Genomic DNA, 23,741 nt, shown 5'->3' on the forward strand with positions numbered 1-23,741 from the left:
CTTAAATTTTTACAAATTTTTATTCTTGTCTCTATCAATAATATAATCCAATAAAAAATTGATGTGATAAATTTTTATTGAACTCTTTTAAGAAGACGGATTAAAAAATATATATTTATAAGAAAATTAAAAATAAGAAAAAAACAAAATAAGTAATTAAAAGTTGTGACTATTTTATATTTAAGCTAATTTAAAATTGAGTAATATTATTCTAATGTTTTGGATATTTAGGTAAGACACCTTATATAATTATAACATCACAACTTTTTAATCTGTGGAGTGCATATCCAAATTGAGTGCAAAATAATATTACTTTCTAAAATTAACACATTTAATTTAGTCAAACTTTTATCAGATTAAATACTTACCTTTTATACAAATTTATCGTAATTGAATTTTCTTGTCACAATTATATATATATACTTTTTACCTCATTTTTTCACTTAGAATTTACTTTTATCATCACTCTATGTTATTTATTACATTTTTCACTTCTCTTTCTTTTTTTTGCTGTTTTTCATGACTAAATACACTAGTGTGATGTATATCAAGAGAAAGACACAGACAAAAATAAAAATATAAATTTTATTATATCAGTCTTTAACATCTATAATTCCTCAAGTATAAATATGTATGACACAAGCATTAGTATATAACGACCAAATTAACCTGAATTAAGAAATCAAGTCTAATTTTACTATGATCTAGATAGTAATAAAATTTGAAAAACTTGATTATAAAATTCATCTACATGTTTAAATACTGTTTTCTTTGGTTTCTGATTTTTTTAATCTTATTTCTTAAATTTTTACAAATTTTTATTGTTGTCTCTATTAATAATATAATCTAATAAAAAATTAATGTGATAAATTTTTATTGAACTATGTTAGGAAGATTGATTAAAAAATATATATTTATAAAAAAATTAAAAATAAGACAAAAATTAAATAAATAATTAAATGTTGAGACTATTTTATATTTAAGTTAATTTAAAATTGAGTAATATTATTCTAATATTGTGGGTATTCAGGTAAGACGCCTTATATAATTATAACATCACTACTTTTTAATTTGTAGAGTGCATATCTAAATTAAATGTAAAATAATATTACTCTCTAAAATTAACACATTTAATTTCGTCAAACTTTTATCAAGTTAATTAATTATCTTTTATACAAACTTATTGTTATTGAATTTCCTTCTCACAATTTTATTTTGTTTATATTATATATATATATATATATATATATATATATATCACTTTTTGTCTCATTTTTTCTATTAGAATCTATTTTTATCATCACTCTATGTTATTTGTTACATTTTTCACCTTTCTTTCTTTCTTTTCTATTTCTCATCACTAAATACACTCATGTAATGTATATCAAGAAAAAGACACAAATAAATATAAAATAGTAAATTTTATTATATCAATTTTTAACATCTATAATTCTTCCAGTACAAACATGCAGGCCGCATTAATGTATATTGACCAAATTAACCTGAATTAAGAAATCAAGTTCTATATTACTATGATCTAGATACTAATAAACTTTGAGTGGCTTGAATATGAAATTCATCTACATATTTAAATGCTTTTTTTTTTTGTTTCTGAATTTTTTAATTTTATTTCTTAAATTTTTACAAATTTTTATTCTTGTCTCTCAATAATATAATCCAATAAAAAATTGATGTGACAAATATTTAGTAAACTATGTTAGTAAGATGGATTAAAAAAATATATTTATAAAAAAATAAAAATAGGACATATAACAAAGTAAAAAACAAAATAAATAATTTAATGTTGGAATTATTTTATATTTAACCTAATTTAAAATTGAGTAAATGTTAACATTTTGGGTTTAAACACAGTGAACATGGGAGAGAAAAGGAGAGGACAATGCATGGTTGGTTGGCCATGTGGTTTTCACAATTTTCTTCTCTTTCAACTTCGAGTAATGATTAAGAAAAAAGAAATTAAAATTAATCTTAAAATTAAATTTGTCAATAATTTATATATATTTTTTCCAAATTTAGTCTTAAAATTACTGGAACTTACTTCTCTCTGAATCTCTTTCCACTAATTAATTCATCTTCACTTTTTTTATATCAGTAATTTTTTTGAGATTCACTTTTCTAATCCTGAAATTTCAATTTTGAAAATAATAAGCCTCCACTGATTGGTACCTTAATATTTTTTAATAAAAGTCCGGCCAAAAGCATAAATAATATTGTAAGGAAATATTTTTTATTTTTTATTTTATATTATTAAATATTCATATAAAATGATAAAAAAATCATTTCAAGTACTAGTAAAAACACAAAACAAATTCATTTCTCTCTCTATGTGTCATATTTTTTAAACATTACTGATAATTAAAACTAACTAATATGCTTACTTTAGGTCAAAAATTTTATTGTGATTTTACAAGTAGTTGAAATTATTTTTTTATCATTTTATATGAATATTCAATAATATAAAAAATAAAAATAAAAAATATTTCTTTGCAATATTATTTATGCTTTTGGCCAGACTTTTGTTAAAAAATATTAAGGTACCAATAAGTGGAGGCTTATTATTTTCAAAATTGAAATTTCAGTTTAGAAAAGTGAATCTAAAAAAAAGTTACTGATATAAATAAAGTGAAGATGAATTAATTAGTGGAAAGAGATTCAGAGAAATAAGTTCCAGTAATTTTAAGACTAATTTTGAAAAAAAAATATAAATTATTGACAAATTTAAAATTGTTAATTAAATTAACAATTTTTTTTATTTTTTATAAAGCTATTAAAGGAATTCTACAAAATAAACCAAAGATAACACAAGAAAGTGTGAAGAAATGAGTTTGAAAAAAAAAAGATCCAAAATTTATATTAATTATTAGAATTGAATCATTGTATTGTTTTACTGCAAAGAAATATTCTTTTATAGTTGTTTTTACCAAAATACTTAAAAAAAATTCTTCTTAAAAATGAAAGCAAACCATGCTAAAATGGTTTAAATAAATATTTTGACCAATCCTCATATAAATAAAAACTATAACGGTAAATAAAAGTAGCATTAAATATATATTTTGTTCTTCAAAATATATTATATTTTGATTTTGATTCCCATAAAATTATTTTTTCTATTTTAGTCTCTATATTTAAATAGAAGAAATTTTTAAAAAACGTGAAAATTTAAAAAATTAATTTTATAAGCATTAAAATTTAAAATATTTTGAAACACTGAATCATATGTCTAAGCGGAAGAAGTAATAACCGTTATAAAAAAAACTAATTACACTCTTGAGACCCAAAACGTTGCGTTAAGGGGAGTGTAACTGTCAATGGAAATACAAGTTATAGATCTGATCAACGGATGTAATTTCTTATTCTCTCCGAAAACACATTGTAATTTGGAAGATTCTGATTCTGCCTCCACATTCTAAACTCTGTAACTTTGTTTCAATTTCTCTTTTTCCCAATCCCTTCACCCAAATTCATTGGATCCACTTTGTGACTGCTAAAAATCTTAAATTTTTTATTTTATAGTAAGTGGGGTGTTAGAATGAGCACTGAAAGTGCAGAACTTGAAGCAGTTACATCATCTACTTGTGATGTCAATGTTGATCTTGAAGGTGTTGTTTCATTATCAAATAGAGATGCAGTGGGAGATCTGGGCATTGTTTGCAGTACAATACTTACAAAGCTGGATTTTAGTTTGGCATGTTTCTCAGAGAAAGTTTCCAACTTGAGCATTTTTGTGATGCATCTTGCAACCATGGAGAGTGAATTTGAGTCCTTGGATTTGGAGGAGAATCACACGGGGCTTGGTTCTTTGGAAAAGGGTGTGGAATTTGATCTGTTACGTGGGGTGTTGGATTCAGAGGTAAGAGAGTTGGGAGGATTCTTGGACAGTCTTCAAGCTTGGATTGCTGAAGTTAGAGAGAGAGTGTGTTCTTGCACTCACTTGGGAGAGGCTTTCATGACAATGGAAGACAAGTTGCTTGATTCTGAACAAAAGTTGAAGCAGTCTGAAGAGCAGTTTAATGAAATTAAGATGCAATCAGCTAGTTTTGTGAGGGCTTTGTCTTCTTTTAAGAAGGCAGAAAACGGTATGCTGGGGATCTCATTTTATTTATTTTGTTGATATTATCAGGTTTTAGGTGTAGAGGGAGATAGTAGAAAGAATAGTTATAAAATACTATGAATTTGATATTAAATGAGTTTTGCTATGTCCTCCTACAGATCTTCCTAATAATTCTCCTCCTCCTTTATAAACTAAGTATTAAATGAACAACTATATGCATTTATATCTTGAAAATATAAAAAAATATTTAACAGTTTCTCCATTTAGTAATTAGGAGAATTTGTTGGCGTAATAGGTAAGATGATTTATAATTATTCTAACTATGATGTGATGGTATGTTCATGAAAGGTTAGACCACTAACCCTTGTTTATACTAATCATGATCCCAAATAAATAGAAACAAATCATGAAATAAGGAGATATGGTAATCAATCTTAAGAGATATTGAGGAAATAGGAAACTGACCCTAGGAGGTAGATATTCTGAGATACTAACTAGATAATATTGAATATTTTCATAATATTCCAAGTTTCTAATACATTTCTTTACAAATTTTATGTTTTCATGAAGTTGTAAAAAAGGGCGTTCTTTTATTTCTGTCCTAAATTATCTGGAGTTTCTCGTCTATTTCCATGTGAAATTGATCCTATAAAAGCAGCCAGAACTTTGCTTTAGGATTACTTTTATTATAAAATTGAAAAATAAAAAAGAATGGAAGGAAGTAAGTAAGTAAGTTCTGTGGAGGACATTGAACTGTCTGGCTCAAAATTTCTGTTCCTTGATTAAGAATAAATTTATGTGAATAAGTCTGCATTTTTTTTATAAAAGGTTTCTTTTTATTTTACTGGTGCATTTTCGATGACCACAGATAACTGTGAAGCAGGTGAAATCGTCAAAGAGGATGATAAATTTTTGAATGTAAATACCGGGCTAACACTTCAAACAGTTGAGCAACAAAGATATATTCTGCAAATGCTTGAGAAATCTTTGGCAAGAGAAATAGATCTTGAGAAAAATATCCATCATTCAAGAGAAGTTCAGGAAACTCTAAAACTAAGGATGTTCTTTTTAGAGCAAGAGCTTGTTGACATGGAGGAAGAAGCCATTGATGTTTGGGAAAGATGGTTTGAGGCAGACAATGCACGTGAGATTCTGTTGGGAATTTCAAAAGGCCTGTTGGGTAGACTCCAGATTTCTCAGTTCAATTTGACTGGTTTAAGTCATCGTGAATCTGAGCTTCGAGCCAAGCTTGAAAATGTTTTAGAAAACTTGAAAGTTAGAGATATTATTATTGACAAGATTGAAAGCAGCGCTGCTGAAATAAATGGCTCTCATCTAGGTCAGACAAATAACGCAAAAGCTAACCTGAAAGATGCCGAAGATAAACTAACTGTTGCCAATTCTTATGTGTTCACTTTAAGTGATAAGGTGTCTTCACTTGAGAAGCAGCTAAAAGAATCTGAATTTGAGCTGGTGAATGTGAAGGCCTGTGCTGATGAATATCAAAAGCAGTATAATGTTATGTGTTCTGAAGTAAGAGACATGGGAAATCTTATTGGTGAACTGAAAGAATCTGTGTCTAATGCAGAAAGTAGGGCTAATAGTTCAGAAGAAAAGTGTAAGTTATTGACTGAGACTAATTCAAAACTCACTGAAGAGCTGGCTCTTTTGAAAGGTGGTGGAGGATCATCTACGAGAGTGGATTTGCTCGAGAAGCAGCTAAAAGAATCTAATCTACAATTGCAGAATACTGTGGCATCTGCTAAAGCTAGTCAGGAGAAACAGAGAATGTTGTATTCCACAATTAGAGATATGGAAAATGTAATAAAGGATCTTAAGTCAAAGGTTTCTAAAGCTGAGAATAGGGTAGACAGTGCAGAGGAGAATTGTATCATATTGTCTGAATCTAACGCTGAGCTAAATGAGGAACTCAGCTTCTTGAAGAATAGATTAGAAAGCTTGGAGGGTTCCCTGCATCGAGAAGAGGAAGCGAAAATGGCAACGGCAAATGACATTGGAAAGCAGACCAAAGTCTTGAAAACATTGTTGAAACAGCTAGCCATTGAGAGAGAGCGTCTTAAGCAGCAGGTAATTACTAAGATAGAGAAAATTTATTTCAGGTTAATTGAATCATAAATCTTTCCTAACCTGTCCTATCTGAGCATGCTTATAGACTTCTAGGACTCAATTCCTTCAAATCCCTTGTCATACTGTTTCAAGCGTGTGTCACTTGTCTTCACTCTTTGATCTTTTTTGATTACTAAGATTTCACAAAAATTCATACACATCCTCACCTCTATAAACAAATGGATGCCTTGGTAAGGATGGCTGCATCAATCATATAGTTTACATGCCTACTTTTCCATATCTTTGTGAATGATTTTAGTCATTTTACTACTTTCATGTATTTGTGTTCATGTGCATAAGCACGGTATATGCTTGACTAGACCAAGCATTTTTTTCCTTTGAATTTTCCACTTTCTCTTTTAAGATCCTTTCAGTATTTAGAACTCAAAATCATAGCTAAGATAGACTGATGAATAGGTTAAAAACTTAGTTGTGCTTTTATTTAGCCTGCTGAAAACGTTGTTTTATCTACAGTTATCTTCCCTCGCAAGTGAGAACAAGATTTTGATAGTGAAGTTAAAGCAGACTTATAAGGCACCCTTCTTGAGAAGCTAGTGAGACTACAACCACAGGCGATGAGGTTGGAACCTTGAAATTTTTTCACTTGCAGTTTGATTTATCATGTAAATGACTGAATGGTAAGAATCTCTAAATCAATTAAATTTAAAAGATTAATTGGCTTAAAAAATAGTCTGTTTCCATTTTACTGGAATATTGTGTTCTAAAATGAGTATCAGGACAATATTGACTATTTATAGTATATACAAAAGAACAAAAAAATTGTTATCTGGAGCCTAGTTATTGGTTAATCAGAGGTTCAGATGCATGCTATTAATGGAAAATTGTATGTTCGTTGTTATATACTTTTTAAAAAAAATGTTGACTCTAATTTTGGGTTATAATGGCTTTCTCTTCCCACCAGATGTATGTTAGTTCCTGATTCTGACTAATCCAGAGACTTATTCAAATGTTTTTAGACTATGCTGTTAGTTCCTTTTCAATTTTTTTTTCTTTTCTACTACACTAAGTACTGCATGTAAAAGATTACCAGCTAACATGTATATTAATATTATGTCAAATGAAAGACCAAAATAATAAAATAACATTATCATTTATGATATACGTTTATTACATTTTACAGATGCAAGCAATGGCATTAAGATAAAGGATTTAAATATTCAAATAAACTAAAGATTGAAATTCTTATTATTACTCCTACCTTTTCTTTCTTAGGTGAACAGGACTTCGAAAACAAATTATCTGTTATAGTTAATGAAGTTATTCTGCGCCAGAAGTATGAAGAGAATAGATTCTGTTCTTGACTTTTCATCTCAAATATTGTAAAGTTTTCGCCTCATCTGTAATTGATTTGTACTTCTATTATGTGAAATTTGTTGTCTGTTTATGTATTATTAATTATTAACCGGAATTTTTTTATTTCTATTTATTTATAGATATTTCATACAAAGCATTTTGGAGTTATAAATTTTAAGTGTTGAGCTCTAAGGGATTCAAGAATTATGATGGATTTTAGTGGTAGATAGAATATGTGATCAATTCTCTTGTAACAAATGGTTTCAGGCTAGACCTGTCTTTTTAAAACTTGTTGTACTGTAGGATCAAGTGTCTGAATTATTTGATTTTGTTTATAAAATTTTTCCTCCTTTTCCCTTGAGGATTTTGTGGCAATGTTGTAAATTTGTTACTGTGCTCATTTAGTTTGCGAGCAAATGGATTTCATACATAATGAACTTGGATGAATGATGAATCAGTAACATAATGAAGCACATGACCAACTGATTAAGTAATTAGTATGTTTGACAAAAACAAGTTGCGTTATTGGTCGAGTATATTAAGCAAGCAAGCATTAAGATTGATAAAAACTATTCTCAATCAATAAAGGTAGGATTAAAAAAATTAAAAAAATATTTTCTTGACATTCTAAAATGATAAAGAATTTAAGAAAAATAAAAAATACTAATATGAGATAGAAAAAACAGATAAAAGTCTAAAATCACCGACTATAAGTATCAACATAATAATATCAATTTTAACGAAAGAATAATTTAAACACTTTTATTGTCAGCTATAAAATTTTACACAATCTTCATTTTATTAACCGAAATTGTCAGCTATTAAGACACTCTTCTGTAATAAAACTAACCAAATTATAACTTGTATTTATCAATTTTTAAATCAGAGTAAAAGAATAATAAATCGAACTATAGCTAAAAAAATTGTGTAATCCACTCAAAATTTTTACTGGAAATTAAAAAAAAAATGATTGAAGCATGTGGGGTTTGGCATTTACCCACCAAAGGTTTCACCTCACCTACTAACATTTCTTTCCCAACTTTCAAAGTATTTGAATTGCTGCAACTCTTCAGTCTCAGGTCACGACAAAGGCAACAACGTGAAAGGCAACATCACACACACACACACAAACAAGAAAGAAGAAAAATTCACAAACTACACACACACACAAAGAGAAAAAGAAGAAGAAAAAGATTCACAGAATCGTATTGAATTCGATTTGAAACATGTCTCATCATTCCTCAAATCCCTTCGCATCCACTCATTCTGATTCCGATTCCGACTCAGTGAGTTGCTTCGTCACCGATCTCTTTGAAACTCGCTCTTCCGACCGTTCTCGCTCTTGTTGCTGCCACGACACTAACATAAACCCCTTTTCTGGGGTCGTTTGCGATCTTCACAACGGGGAATTAGGGTTAGGGTTTCGGACCAATACCCAAAATAACGAAGATAGGGCTTTTAATTTTTCGGTGGGTGATAATTCGGGTGGGCTTAGGGTTGTTGGGTTCGGTTCCGATTCGGATTCGAGTAGCGAGGAAGGTGAGGTTGATGTTGGTGGTGATGATGATAGGGCTGGGGGTGGGTTTGATGATTTCGATGTTCGATTGTGTTGGGATAGTCTCTGTTTGGAGGATCAGAGGACCCTGAATGAGGGTTTTGAGTGGGAGGAGGTAGAGGAGAGGGTGAATGAGAGGGGAGATTTGAGCGTGGTGGTTGATGAGGTTGAAATTGACGGCCAATCGGTGGCGTCGGGGTTTACAAATGGTGGCGAGGATGACGATGAGGAGTTGGAGCCTGGCGAAGAAGCGTTGAGATACCTTGAATGGGAAATTCTCTTGGCTGTTAACAATTTGGAGAGGAATGGTGGGGTTGAACACGAGGGCAATGCCGATTCGTATTTAGCGGTACCAGATGGTTATATATACACAGCTGAGTACGATGTTCTTTTCGGGCAGTTTCTTGAGAATGAGAGTGCCTTGAAGGGTAGTCCTCCCGCTGCGAAAAGTGTTGTGGAGAATCTCCCCTTGGTGGAATTGACGAAGGAGGAGTTGCAGGGGAAGAATGTGGCATGCGCCATTTGCAAAGATGAGATTTTGTCTGCGGAGAAGGTGCGGAGGTTGCCCTGCTCGCACTGTTATCATGGAGACTGCATTTTGCCGTGGTTGAGTATTCGCAATACGTGTCCTGTTTGTCGGTTTGAGTTGCCCACGGATGATCCGGATTATGAGCAGAGGAAGGTCCGGAGGGCTGCTCATGATCTGTTGGAGCTTGCAGCACAGATGCAATTTTGACTTGTTGGTTCAGGTTATACGCTCCGGTTCATGTAAATAGCTGTTTGCTTTGTCTCATATCCAACTGATGATGAGAACAAGTCTTTTTTAATTAGTTTTCATGTTGTGGTGGTTTTGGAATAAGTTTCATACCATATTACATGCTCTGGATATACTCAAGATGAATTCCTGTCAATACTCAGTTTATATTCAACAAATTAAAGTGTACCACAGGAAGGATCATGTTAATGGTTTAGTGTTTCCTACTTTCCGTTTATAAACATGTTATAATTATTGGATTTATGCATCTCTGGGGGTAGGAATGATGATGTATATAGTGTTGGCTATCTGTATATCTGTAGTTTTGTTTTTTCATATGTCCTTTTCCTAAAGGGTTATTTTTCTCTGGAAATGGAAAAATGTATATTATTATTCCATAGTTGAATGGTATTATAATTTCTTTTATAAGTTAATGTGGTTCTTATTCATTTATGTTCCCTTTATTTTTTTCTGTTTTGTATAAAAAAAAATGTTATCTTTTGATTAATAATATTTTTAACTTTTGGTTTTTGACTAATCTAGTCGGTGTCTCATGTGATCCGTGTAGTTGACCTCACTTAGTGGGATAAGGTTTAATGTTTGGTTGTTGAATGTTGTATAATGAAAAATGTTATTCAATATGTTCACAAAGATTTTACTTTCTTTTTATTGAGCCTGCTTAATTATCCTGGGCATACATATTATTTGGATATCTATTCCTGGCCTGCAAGATGCATGGACCATGAGTTTTGCCGTTATTCTTTTTCCATCCAAAAGCTGTATGTATGCATATTATTGTAGTACCATAGTTACCAAGCTTGGATAGCAAAGCAGAATGGCCAACTCCAAAACTGCTATAGTGAGATAGCAGAAAGCTGTATGGCCACTATGTTGATACTGATTAATATTTTTACCGCATATATGAATGCTCAAAAATAATAAAAGATTACTTCAAATTAAAGACAATCATAATCAGTTATCTGAAGTCATAGCTTAAAGCTAATTGCACAAATCAATAACAAAAGTCAAGTCAAGGACCATCAAAGAAAAAAGAAAATACAGCAAGAAAGAACAACATGAGAGTACCTATCTGAACACATGCACAGAGAAATCAAAATAGTGAGAAAACAAAATGGAGACATACTGCACAAAAATATAAAATACATGTATTTTTAGATTTTAAAAAGAGAAAACTCTTTTTAAAATGCAAACAAACATACCCTTAATGCTTATGTCACAAGAGTTTGATGAATTTTATCTTTATGTATGTCAATTTGTAGTATCTTGTATCTGTACATCAGATTAACACTTGACATCTAACACTCTTTCAATACTTGACCTTAATCTTAGTTGAGTTGACTTCTCCGCATTATAAGGCTTCTTATATTTTGTTTTTATGTGTAGTTTGATATCACAGTTGTGACTCAAATTCAGTATTAGGCATATATTTTTGGACGTCTAACTAACATAGAAGGAGAAATGCTTGGGGTTTACTTGGTTTTATCTAATTTTACAGCTTAAAGGCTTTCTGAACATCTGACTAACTACAGAATATGTGTGATGTTTACTTTGTAGGAGGTATTCTTTAGTTTCCTATTGATTAGTGTTATAGGATCCTGACCTAATTGTCGAACAGGCATAGAAGACTTGGGTGCTAAATGATGATATTGATTTCCACCCTAGGTGTGTTATGTGCTCAAACTCTCTTTTTCTTGTGGCACTATCTGTTGCTCTTATTAATTGTTTCCCTAGTTTTCTCAGCAACAAAGAGAATCCTTTGCAGTTCCTGTTCATCCTCAAACTTTCTTTATTTTATGGATATTTTCCCTGAGCTTGGCATTGAGATACTGCTCGTTTGGTTATATTTTAATTCATGAATGTCAGGTTGTCAGCATTCTTCTCAAGAGAGATTTGCTTTGTATTCTTTCATTTTCAATCATTTTTTTTTTTTATTTAATTTCTCTCAGCTTTACATCTGATTATCCAGTGTTTTCACTTCATTATGCTGGGAAAATAGTTAGATTGATCCTTTTAGTCCAAGGCTTTTCTCGCTGATTTCTGGTTGATGGCAAAGCTACTATAAGATGTCTGTTCATAAAAAATTTTGGAATTATTCTAGAGGATGGGGTGATGTTTTATAATTTGTTCCAATATTATCTAGTTTTTTTTTTTTTCGCATAACTTATACAATAATTAGTTTTAGTTTTGGAAAGTTGGAGTTTACAATCTGTTAGGCATGAACAAATGTGCAGCTAGGATGTATCTTGCTGTCCGAGTTTATTCTTGTGTTTGGGACTCAATGTGAGGACTTTAGTCTCTATTTGTGCTCTGTTGCCAAATCTCAATCTTTGATTTGAGCAAAGGCTTCTTTCTATTGTCACATAGGTTTCAAACTTTCACGTTTTAAATATGTTGATAAGGAATGAAACCATTTACTGAATCCTGTATGAAACTGCTTAATCATTCTTCTAGAATGATGATGTACTTGGTAGTTTCTTCTATTTGTGTGGTCCGTTCCAGGAAAACCCATTGAAAAATTCAATATAACCGTTTCTGATCCAACGGAAGGGGGCACACAATATATCTAGAGCTGTATATTCTTTCGGAGTGTGTTAAAAACATATCATCGGATACTTTTTTTATTTTTATTTTTAAAAAAAATATAAATATAAATATAATAATATCATTTATATATTTAAACTTCTTATTATCCTTCTCTTTTAATATTAAACATCCAAACAAGTTACCCTTCAATCCTTACCCTCAAACTGACATGATGATGTCTATTTTTTGAAAAGACACTCAAAGATGGCCCAATAACATGTTGACACGAGCGTGAAATGTGTAAATTAAATGATCATTATGCTTTTATCTCGAAATCTAATGTACGTTAGATGATAGCAATTTTTCTTTTCACTTCCAATAAAATTGATTATCTCCCATAGCGATTTTCAATGAATGCATGTTGAAACACAAATACACACAAACCTTTAGTGGTGTACTTTATCAACTTTTACTTAATTAATTTCAGAATCTTTTTGACCTAATGCATGGGATAAAAATAGGGACGAAAGCAATGGATTTTATTTGGTAGAGAAAACTTATGGATTTGGTTTTAGTACACTTTTATTAATAAAATTAATTTAATGAATAAAATCAGGTTGAGTTAATTCTATTTAATTTTAAAAAAGTATATATTAATTTTACTTTGTTAGTTATTGGTTAATAAAGTGTATAGGCATAAAAGTAAAATAAAGTGATCCTCTTATTTCTGTACTCAAAAAAAAATTTAAAATGAAGATTCCATTTTCATTCACTAGAAATGACTCTCACCAATTAAACATGGTGTTAATACCGTTATAGTTTAAAATCAATCATTTATGAGGTAGGCCAGGATGTCCAGAAGAACTGGTCAATTGTTGCTTTTATTTTTAGTGTTCACTTTTCACATTCTTGTTTCTAAAGAATTGCATTACATATTTTTTAAATTATGAGTTCTGTCACCTAAGAGTATTTAGTTAAGGCATTAATACACTATTTTTTTATTATTGAAAATAGAGGTAAAAAATATTGATAAATTAAGGTTGTCTTTGGTAAATCAAACTTATAGTTTTTCTTGTCAATAAATTAGTAAATTAAAGTTGTGTGATTAGTAAAAGAAAATGAAACTTATATAGAGTTTATAACTTTTAAAAACTACTTTAAAAGAAGCTAGTTTAAGTATATTTTGACTCATTAGAAGCTATTCCAATAATTGTTTTACTCTTAATATTTTAAATAATTTATATTCACACAAAAGAATCCTAACATCTCTTTTTAGTCATTGAACACATTTTAACTAATTATATTTACATAACTAGTTTAACCAAACAGTTTTAGTTCAGTCAATTAGTTATTACTTATAAATTTTCAACAATAAATTGGGCAATAGAAGTTAGTATTCTATACAAGTTTTAATTTTTTTTATTACTCATTACCTCCTATTTTTGAATCACAGAGAAACCATTTAATTTATTATAACATTACTATACCTTGTCTTTGTATGAATGCTTGTAAAATTTTTTTGATATGATTTTGATTTTATGAAATAAATTTTACTTACATTTTTTAACTTCTTAACAAACATGCATTTCAGATAAAAAAAAATCATGTTTGATTAAAAACAATCAAACAAAATTTTTTGATGTTTATAATATCTGAGCATGCTTTAGCGTATACTGCAAAGGCAAATCCAAATATAGCATAAAACATCTCCAAAATTTACCGCACGAGAGAACTTGTCTGATTCTGTGATTCAGGGCAGCAAAACATGGGTAATTTAGTTCAAGTTTCTGGAATTACAAAAGAAATGGAACCATGATTTCAAGTATATTTGTGTTGGAGACAAAAGTACAAATCAAATCATTTAGGTTCCCTGTAGTGGCAGAGAGAAATCCAACACTAAAAAGCAGATGAAAAATGTGATAGATGGTGCTCCCTTTACTAATTACCTTTTGCTAACAAATTGCACTTCTTGGTGGAAGCATTCAGATAACAGTCAAAATTTAAAGGGGAACAGAAGATCTGCTAAATGAATCAGAGTGTACTGTGTTACCCCAGCAATAATTGCCAATAATGCCACTTGTTATCTCTCATGTTTGAGTGCTAAGAATAATCTCTAACACGTTATCTTATATTAATTAAAAATTAAAAAATTTATGTGAGAAAATCACTGAGGCTCAGTTGATATAAATTTTTAAAAAAAGTCTTTATAGGAGAAAAAAAATTAATATAAAAAATAAATAAATCTTTTTATAAGTTAAAAATAAAATATTTTTTCAAATTTTAGAGAAGTTAACTTTTTAACAAAATAGATAAGCATAAAATTTATGAAAGAATTTTTATTTATTTTTTATACTAATTTTTTCTTTCTATATATAAGAATTTTCTAAAAGTTTATCAAAATTATGCCTAAATTAAAAATATGACTCCCATAATTTTTATTTTTTGTTAATAATAATGTTTTGTTAGTATTTTCATTGAGAAACATGCAGGCTTAAACCAACTTTAACTAGAATATTGTTCAAATTGCTTACTTTGAAATTTATAAAAGGGTATATCCATGTTTTACTCCCGTTGCGTGTAGAAACAAACCTGAAGTGAGATGTAAATATTGTTTTGAATTTTTTTTATAAACTCTGATAGTTAAGAGAAAATAAAAGCAATGCTAGTGAGGTTAAGCTTTTTGAGCAATGTTGCACTGTTAATGTTGCTCTTAATGACAATGTGATACCATGAAACATTCCTACTTTGTTTAGTTATGGGGATTTAATCTTTTGATCTTTAATGACATAGGAAAGCCTTTTAAATGGACCATATATATATATATATATATATATATATATTTCGCATTAAGTAGAATAAGATATTACATTAAACATATTATTTAAGTCAATGTGAAACTCATAAATGTTGTTAATCTACCTTAATACCTCAGCAAAAGCTCAAAATTGTGCTTGATAAGTGAGAAAAAGAGCCAACTTTTTTCTTCTTTCTTTCTTGCTTGAATGGAATCAGTGATTAGATGGTCAAATTTATCATCTTCTGAGCTGAGATTAGAAAAGAGAAAGATGAAGGACAAATCAAAGCAAAAGAGAGCAATGATCGTGTGATAAAGAGCAATAAAAAGGAGGAGACAAAAAGGCCTTGAACTCACTCCGCTAAACCTCTTAGTCATGAGGCCATTTGGCTCTGTGATAGTCAAAAGCAGCAACCCAACTTTCTGACCCCATGCAGCTACGTTATCTAGGACTCCAAAGATATACTTAACAATAACATCATCAATGCACTTTTTCTTTTCTTTCAGATAACAAGTTTATGGTAAGGGGAGATTCTTTCCATTCCAAGGCAGATCAGAGAATACACCACCAACCTCAACAAAATCCTTACCTCAAAGGATAACCTACAATTGAATTAGAAGGAGTTGGCTACAAAGGGATGAACTTGGATATTCGGATTCATTCATACAAGAATGATCATGTTTTATTTTTTGTCACAAAATGATGGGAATGCCTAAAATATATGCGTTAGACATTACATTTAACTCAAAATATTATTATTTTATCACTTGTATATCATTTCAACTTATCTATTTTATTCTAATGTGAAATAAATCAAACTGGTTGTCACATTTTTCTGTTAAACTAGTCCTTAAAGTGATATTAAATTAAGACAAATATTAGCTAATGCTTTAAGAACCTTAGTTAACAAATTAAAAATAAAACTAGCTTTATCAAAAAGGGATATTAATGCATTTTTACTGTATTTTTTAATATATTTTTGGTGTAATTTTTATAATAAAATACTACTAATCCTTTACTAATTAATATCTTTCAAATAATGGTTATAATAAGATTGTTAGATTAACTTTTAAAGGAGGAAATGATGATTTCAATTATTTTGAAGGACCAATTCGATATTGTTTCATAAAATAATAACATAGTGATGTATGTATGTCAACTATATCTTTAAATGATCACAATGGCTATCCACTCCTTTATGAACTCAGTGCCAATGGTAACCAAAGGAACATGGTCCATAGACCTTATCCAATAATTTTAATTGAATGGACTCAACCTGATCATCACGCGTTATTTTCATTCCAATCATCTCTCTAGCCTGTGAGGATAGCCAACTTGATATTATTTTCAAGTGTGATACGTTTTCCCTTTTGAATATAACACAGACGGTAACAAATATAAGTTGACACTCCTTCAAGCTATGAGCTTAGGACAGCTTGTCACAAAACATGAAAGTTAATTTTAAGGTTTAGTATAATTAACTTCGATAGAATTAATTTTGAACTGTTTCGTAAAATTAAAATCTGTGTTAAAATTGATCTTAATCATACATTTTTATTATAACGTGTTTTTATTTTTAAAAAGTACGATTGGATTGGTGGTTGAAGGCATTGTCAACTTTGGAAGTGAGTTTAAAAGAGCTTGTAAAAACTTATTTAAGCTTTAAAAATAGCTCAATTACTTCTATAAGTTCTTTTTTAATTTATTTTGATAAGTTGCTTCTATAAGCTTTTAACGTATTTGATATTATCAAATAAACTCCTTTTTATTCATTTATTATCATATGATACAAATTTAAGATGTTCTCGATAGTAACAAGTTGGTATTATTATGCCCACAAGATTAATTTTTAACAAAAAATAAGGGTGTTTTTAATAATTCATTTCATCTTCTTATGTTTTAAATCAATAATAAGTTAACTATTAATTGGCGGCTTTGAAAGCTGTAAAGAGAAGAACTGTCTGTTCTTTATATAATTACTTACTATTAAAATTTTTATTTATATTAAAATAAACTTAAATTTAGCATTTTTTTTTTTGGATAGGAGAGATATTTTTTAATTAGAGGGTTATGATTATAACTTTTAAAATTAGATAGAAAGGTAATATAATTCAACGATCTCTTTAGGAAGAAAATATAAATAAATCTAAAAGATATCTAGGAAGAACTAAATGTACCAAAACTATGATATATAATTATATAATGCAAGAATGATATTTCTTTTATAGAAAATTAAAAGTCTACATATAATTTTAAAAAGAAAATAAAAGGAAAGGGCCAAGTTTCACGGTTGCACCCTTCAAATTTTGTATCTAAAACTATAATTTTATTACTTGAATCAGTAAAAATTAATTAACATTTTATATGCCATTTATTTTTATCCCATTATCTATAGAGAAACTAATGCTTGCTTTGATTTTTTTGTTAAATTAAGCTTAAATCTCTATTTTCTACTATCTCAGTTTTTTATCTCCCTCTTCTCTTTTTCTCGTTTTGAGTTTGTATTCTTGTAGTTCTACCTTTCCTAGATTGACTTTGTAGTCTTTATTTGGTGGATATTCAGTCCCTTTTAATAGCAAAAAGAAAAAAAATAAAGAAGTGTAATTTAGTATAAAGGAAGTTCATGTAAGGAACAATAATAAGAGCTATTTGGTAGACTAAAGAGAATAAAACAGAGAATGATATAAAATGAGAGTTGGATATAATAAGATGAAAATAAAGTATATTTTTATTTTATTTTATATTTGATCTATAACAAAATAAAAATATATATACATTATATGTTGTCTATTTTTAGTTTTTATCCTTTAAATAATAAAATTTACACTAAAATAAAATAAAAAATTAAAAAAAAGATAATTTTATTAGTTAAACAAACACTAAAATTAAAATATGATAAGAAAAATATCACATCATATTCTCCTTTCTTCGCTACTAAACTATTACTCTCTCAATGCTGAAGTGTGTCAAGAATATTCGTAATGAACCCACTGATTGCATACGTCGTTTTTTGAGTTTTTATTTTGTTGGTATGTGCTTTTGTCGTTGAGTCATAGGTGAAAAATCAGTAATTTGCCTCATTTAAACTTATTCATGTTAAAGTGGTTTTATTTTATTATTTCAAAGAGTCGTCCAATATATATGGTATCCATATTAAAAACATAAACTTCATGCATGCCTGGTTATTTATGTCACATTTGCATGATTAAATTTTTACTCGAGCTTCTAATTAAAGTTAATATCGATCCTTCCTGCGCTCTATGATTGGTGGGAATAAATTTTGTGGTCGTGCTATGTTTCATAATGCTAAAAGTATCTTTAAAGGGTTAAAATTGAAATGGCTGTCGCTTTTTACAGTGAACCCTGGAATCTTGATGACTGTCTCTACCCTTATAGGCAATCTATACAAAGAAGTGAAATAAAATTTTAAATAAATGTGGCATTGATATATGAGAATACAAGTGTTGTTCTTTCTTTAATTTTATACAATATTGTGAAATTTTATTTTCTTTAGTCATTTTTCATTTTGTTGTTTTAATAGCAATAAAAAAAATAAAGTGAATGAAATATTATAATATTTTATACAAGTATATATTAAAGTAATTTTTTTTTATAAAGTCATGACCTAAAGTGAATAACATATTTAGAGATGTTTTGGGTGAAATTACTTTGCAAAAGCATCTTCTAGTTTTATTTATTTTTACCATGATCATGAATTGGAGTTACATCACTGGCAAAACATGCAATAGACAGAGTGGAAGAGAAAGAAACAAATCAAAGTTGTCATTTTCGTTAATGGAGAAGGAGCCCTTTGATTCCTTAGTAGTGTCCCATTGGCAGTGAAGGACAGCACTCATTCTCATTCCTCTAGAAATCTTGCTTTGTGTGTGGCTCTTGAGAGAGGCTTTGGTTCAAAATTTCTACCGAGTAACGCTGCTTCCCTTATAGTACAGATGATATTTTATAAGGCTAAGTGGGGACTGAGAATCATTATTTCATCAATCATTATGGGTTTGAAAATCATGTAGGGTCTCTCAAGCTTATGCTCCTTTGTTTAGCTTTCTCCTTTGCTTTAGCTTAACCTTCACTTGTTCTCACTACCCATTTGTCCTATTCAAGAGAGGAAATATACTTCAGACACATTAGTCTTTGATATGCATATCCATATAATGAATAAATATCTATTTTATTCCCTCATGCGTTAATTATTTTAATTCTTAATTATATTTTAGTTTTTAATTTTTAAAGAGTTACTATTTTACTTTATTATTTATTCATTATTATTGTATAAAAAATAACTAAAATAAATGTTATTTAATAAAATTAGATATTAAAGTAAACTTTTCAAAAAATCAATAATTAAAATGGATACTTATAATTTGAAGGAGTAAAAATAAATACTTACTCTTTTTGGTTTCCCATATAAATACTTATTTTTAAATACTAAACAATGCAAGTTCATCCTTTATTTTAATTTTATGTCAACTCGAATGAAATATCATAATTGTAGTGCGGGCAGAGTCAAAATATTTATTGGGGTAATTTAATTATAATATCAGTGGAAGTTTTAGAGGAAAAAAAATATTAATATAGAAAGAAAGTCTTATTTTGTCAAAATTTTCACGTTCAAAATAGTTTATGGATGGCTGATAAAGGTTTCGGAGGGTGGGTACCCTAGTTGTACCCCTCTCTTAGATATCTTACTATAGATGCTTTTATGTTCACATTTGAGCTTAATCATAAATTAACCCAACTATTTATGTTTTTCAGGAATATTAATCACGGGCTATCCAGATCCCTTCATCTCGGATAACACTAATTTTCTTGGACTTCATAGGAGATGTTTTAATTCATGGTGATTTTATATATAACTGGGGATATTCATTTGTTACAAGAGTAAATCTTAACACTTATAGTATTTAATAAAATTACATAAAATATAAATAATAAATTTAACTATTAAATTATAACATTATTTTTATTTATATACTCACCAAATTTTACGTAAATTAGACATTCAATCTTATACTCGGCATTATTTAAAGTTTAAAATTATACGTTGATGAAATGAATCCGTGTAGTGAAATAGTAATTACTTTTAAAGTATATGAAATTATTTACACAATCTATATATTGAATGAAAGTTTTCGATACAACTAAAATTCTATATTCATTAAAGCTTATTTAGTTTACATAGGTATAACAAAACTATACACATGAAGTAGATTATGGGCACACCCAACATAAAATTGCTCCTTATGGAAGTCGATCAGTTTGATAACCTCTACAAAACATGTTCAAGGCATCATCAAAATTAATATTCAATATTATATTGAAAGGGAATCTTCTTACCTAAAAATCAAGACTAGTGTAGCCCACCAATATACATATTTGATACAAAATCAATGTTGATTGTAAAATAACAAAAGGCAAGGTTATGTTATGCAAATTTATCCTTTCTTAGAGGGTAGGCAAAAAAAATGATAAAGCTTATCCTCTCAGCCCCCGATTCTTGTGACACCTTTGTGTTACATAGAGCCGTGCCACGACAATAATTTCTGGTCAAGAAAGCACTGAAATATGATCAAGATGGTTGAATTGATTGCATGGGCATTACAGATAATGTTATGAAGAGAAGACAGATAAAAACAAAGCTAGAAGAAGCAGGGGACAGATTGTAATTGTAATTGACTAGAAAATGAAACAAATCCTCAATAGGGTGCATATCGCAGCATATCAAATACTAATAATTCTCTATTATATAGCATCTTATTCTTCAATTCGAGATTCAAAGTATAAGGTGTCATCCCATGTTTGGAAAGAAGAAAAGAGAAGTTTGTATGCTTTTTTAGCGTGGCTAACTTCAAATCATTAATGAAGATACTTTCACTTTTTCATTTTACACCTCTTCTCATTTTAAATTAGCCAATTCCTTCTTCGTCTATTATAATTACTATCCATTATTTGAGTTTAGCTTGATTTTATTTTGATATAAGAAAAATAAAAATTAATTAAAAGCTAATTAGTACTCTATAAATATTGATTAAGAAACTAAAATTAAAAAATAATATTAAAAATAATTTTTAATGCATTTTTACCATAATTTTTAATGTAATTTCAAATAAAATTTTATTATTTAATAATTTTTTATTTAGTATCCTTGAGCCGCTGACTTTAAAGAAAATAATCAATCCTTGACTTGCATCTAGTGGCTAATGAACGATGGTTCGACCCAAATGGTTAATATTTATTTCCTTAGAACTCTAATCAACCTGAGTTTCAAGTTTTAACAAGGAGGAAGACCTCTATTTTGTGGATACTTGATACTGATTTTCCCATTCTTGATTCCTTGTTCGATATCCCTTTAATGTCATGAAATAATCATTTTTAAAAAATTGATAAAAAAAAATCGATTATTTTATTTTGTTTTTTCAATATTAAACTAAGCATGCATTTTTAACTAGAACATAAACTTTAACACTATACTTTCTAAACTAAGTACTTTTGAAGTTGGTTTCTTCTGTAATAATAGCGGGCCTTCCATGAAATCTTAGGGGCAAGATATAGCTTTTAACTAAATACTATTAATCACTTGAAGCCCAAGGGTTATAAATTAATAGACTACTAATTCTCCAAGTTAAAAAAATCTACACCTCATGTTTTCGTTTGGCTGGATTAATTAATTTATTAAAGGATCACTTTGAAGTAGAGTTGATTAGAGCCAGCACACTGAACTATATATATACCATATGATTGTATTAAGATGTAAGCAAAGTAAGTGGCAGATGTTAAATGGAAGTGGCACTTAGCCATTATAAAAACAAATCAGGTTCTGTCATAATTAACAATCTGCCACTGCATATAACGTCAAGAGTTTCTTAATTTTGATTGGATAATCCAACACAACTGTCACTACCAGAATAACAGCAACACCAGCTATAACATACATAAGAACAACTTTGATGACATGAGACATTCTGTGTTAACCCCAATAGAAAATTGGTAATACTGTAGGTACATGGCCAATTTGCATTATAAATGAATCACTATCTTTATATCAACAATATTGATAGTGGTCCAAAACCTACTAGAACTACGTAAGCCAATATAATAATATTATTGTACGTGCAAGTTAAATGCTACACCATGCCAATATCTAATTAATTAATTAATAATTGTTCAACATAGAAGTTGTGGTATAGTAGCATGTAGAGTTTTTTCTTGGATATCCAAACTCTTGCTTGAGTCTTCAACGTCAAGTTCTGAAATAAGAACACCCCCCCCCTTTCAATGAAAATAAAAAGTTGGATGAATTGATGCAGTAAAGTTCAAATCAATAAAATCAGAATATTAGAATTAAAATGCCAAATTAAATAAAGCAGAGGTGAAATAGAAAGATTAGTTTGAGTGAGAAGAATATGCTGATTACTTCTGGCCAATACAATCTCTTCTACATTCTAAAGAACATAATGATGTTAAAGCTTGCAACATATAATATGCCTTTGAGATTCTTGCTAAAAACATGTCATATCGAAAAGTTGATCAAGTCCTAAAGTACTATCGAATATCAAAGATTCTGTGTCTTGATCTTCTTCCTCTGAATTTGTAAAATTGGCTTTGTTTGGTTTGTAGCTCAACAATGTGTGATGCTTGGGTAATTTTGGTTGATGTAAACTAAAGAGAAATGAATTGATTGATGAAATGCCTGTGTATATTTGATGAAATCTCAACCTTTCTTGTCATGCACAAGAAGAAAAGAAATGTGGGTTATCATAGTGGGGTGCATACACATGATTTCAAGTGACATCTCCAACCCATGCTTACTCTCCCTACCCTCTACCCTAAAACATAAAAAAGAGAAATAAAGAAAACAAAGACCCCACAATACCAAATCATATACGAGAAAAGGATGAACGAATGTATAATATATATATATATATATATATATATATATCGAACAAAGTATCTATGGCATGTTGGGGAGGTAAACAGAATCCCCAACGTAGTAGATTATTGTATTTTTCTGAATTACAATATAATTTGATCCAATCACAAATATTCAACTAGTTTTTGCACTTATAAAGAATCACCTTGAGGAAGAATGCCATTAAGCAAGATTTTGGACAAATCATTTAGTAACACTCATATAAGTTACTTTTTAAAAATATGATATAATTTTTACTTATTTATTTTGATGAAAATTTAAAAATAATTGTTATATTTACTTTATTAACATATGTACATACATAGCAGTTGAAAATGGTGTAACCTTAAATATAAGATTGGACATGGACTGATGGAAGTGGGAAAGAGGGGGGGAAAATGGATCGTAGTGATATTTATCTGAGATTTTTTTTAACAAAAAGATTATTTATTTTTAAAAAATCATCTCAAAAAGTTATTAAAAAAAATTTATTATTAATTTTCACAAAATAAAGTTATTCAAACATGCAGTCGATATATTATGAAAAAATTAACATCAATCATAAAGACTGGCTAATTTTAAGTAAAAAAAAAATGAAAATTTATTAAATTGTCTCCTAATTATTAAAATTACCTTCTCAAATTAGGTCAGTTAAT

The 23,741-nt window shown here is 29.1% G+C and overlaps 2 protein-coding genes across 4 annotated transcripts; both read left to right on the forward strand.

The window, feature by feature from the left end:
• Window positions 1-3,438: 3,438 nt before the first annotated feature.
• Window positions 3,439-7,812, forward strand: LOC113867066 (WPP domain-interacting tail-anchored protein 1-like). Of its 3 annotated transcripts, XR_003505130.1 has the most exons (5): window positions 3,439-4,097; window positions 4,941-6,160; window positions 6,674-6,779; window positions 7,433-7,539; window positions 7,654-7,812. XR_003505130.1 is itself a non-coding variant. In XM_027502025.1 (4 exons), the coding sequence occupies exons 1-3, from the start codon at window positions 3,551-3,553 to the stop codon at window positions 6,752-6,754; spliced, it is 1,848 nt and encodes a 615-aa protein (XP_027357826.1). In that variant the 5' UTR covers window positions 3,439-3,550; the 3' UTR covers window positions 6,755-6,779; window positions 7,433-7,620. The 3 variants fall into 3 exon arrangements, 2 of the variants coding, with proteins under 2 accessions (XP_027357826.1, XP_027357828.1); XM_027502025.1 differs by lacking the exon at window positions 7,654-7,812 and having other exon boundaries at window positions 7,433-7,620; XM_027502027.1 differs by lacking the exon at window positions 7,654-7,812 and having other exon boundaries at window positions 4,956-6,160; window positions 7,433-7,620.
• A 772-nt stretch (window positions 7,813-8,584) lies between these two features.
• Window positions 8,585-10,262, forward strand: LOC113867068 (E3 ubiquitin-protein ligase CIP8-like). Its single transcript, XM_027502029.1, has one exon. It carries the CDS (start codon window positions 8,740-8,742, stop codon window positions 9,802-9,804), a length of 1,065 nt encoding a protein of 354 aa, XP_027357830.1. The 5' UTR covers window positions 8,585-8,739; the 3' UTR covers window positions 9,805-10,262.
• Window positions 10,263-23,741: the final 13,479 nt, after the last annotated feature.

This window comes from Abrus precatorius, unplaced genomic scaffold, assembly GCF_003935025.1.
Source record: "Abrus precatorius isolate BTA unplaced genomic scaffold, Abrus_2018 Scaffold5, whole genome shotgun sequence".
Lineage (NCBI taxonomy): Eukaryota > Viridiplantae > Streptophyta > Magnoliopsida > Fabales > Fabaceae > Abrus > Abrus precatorius.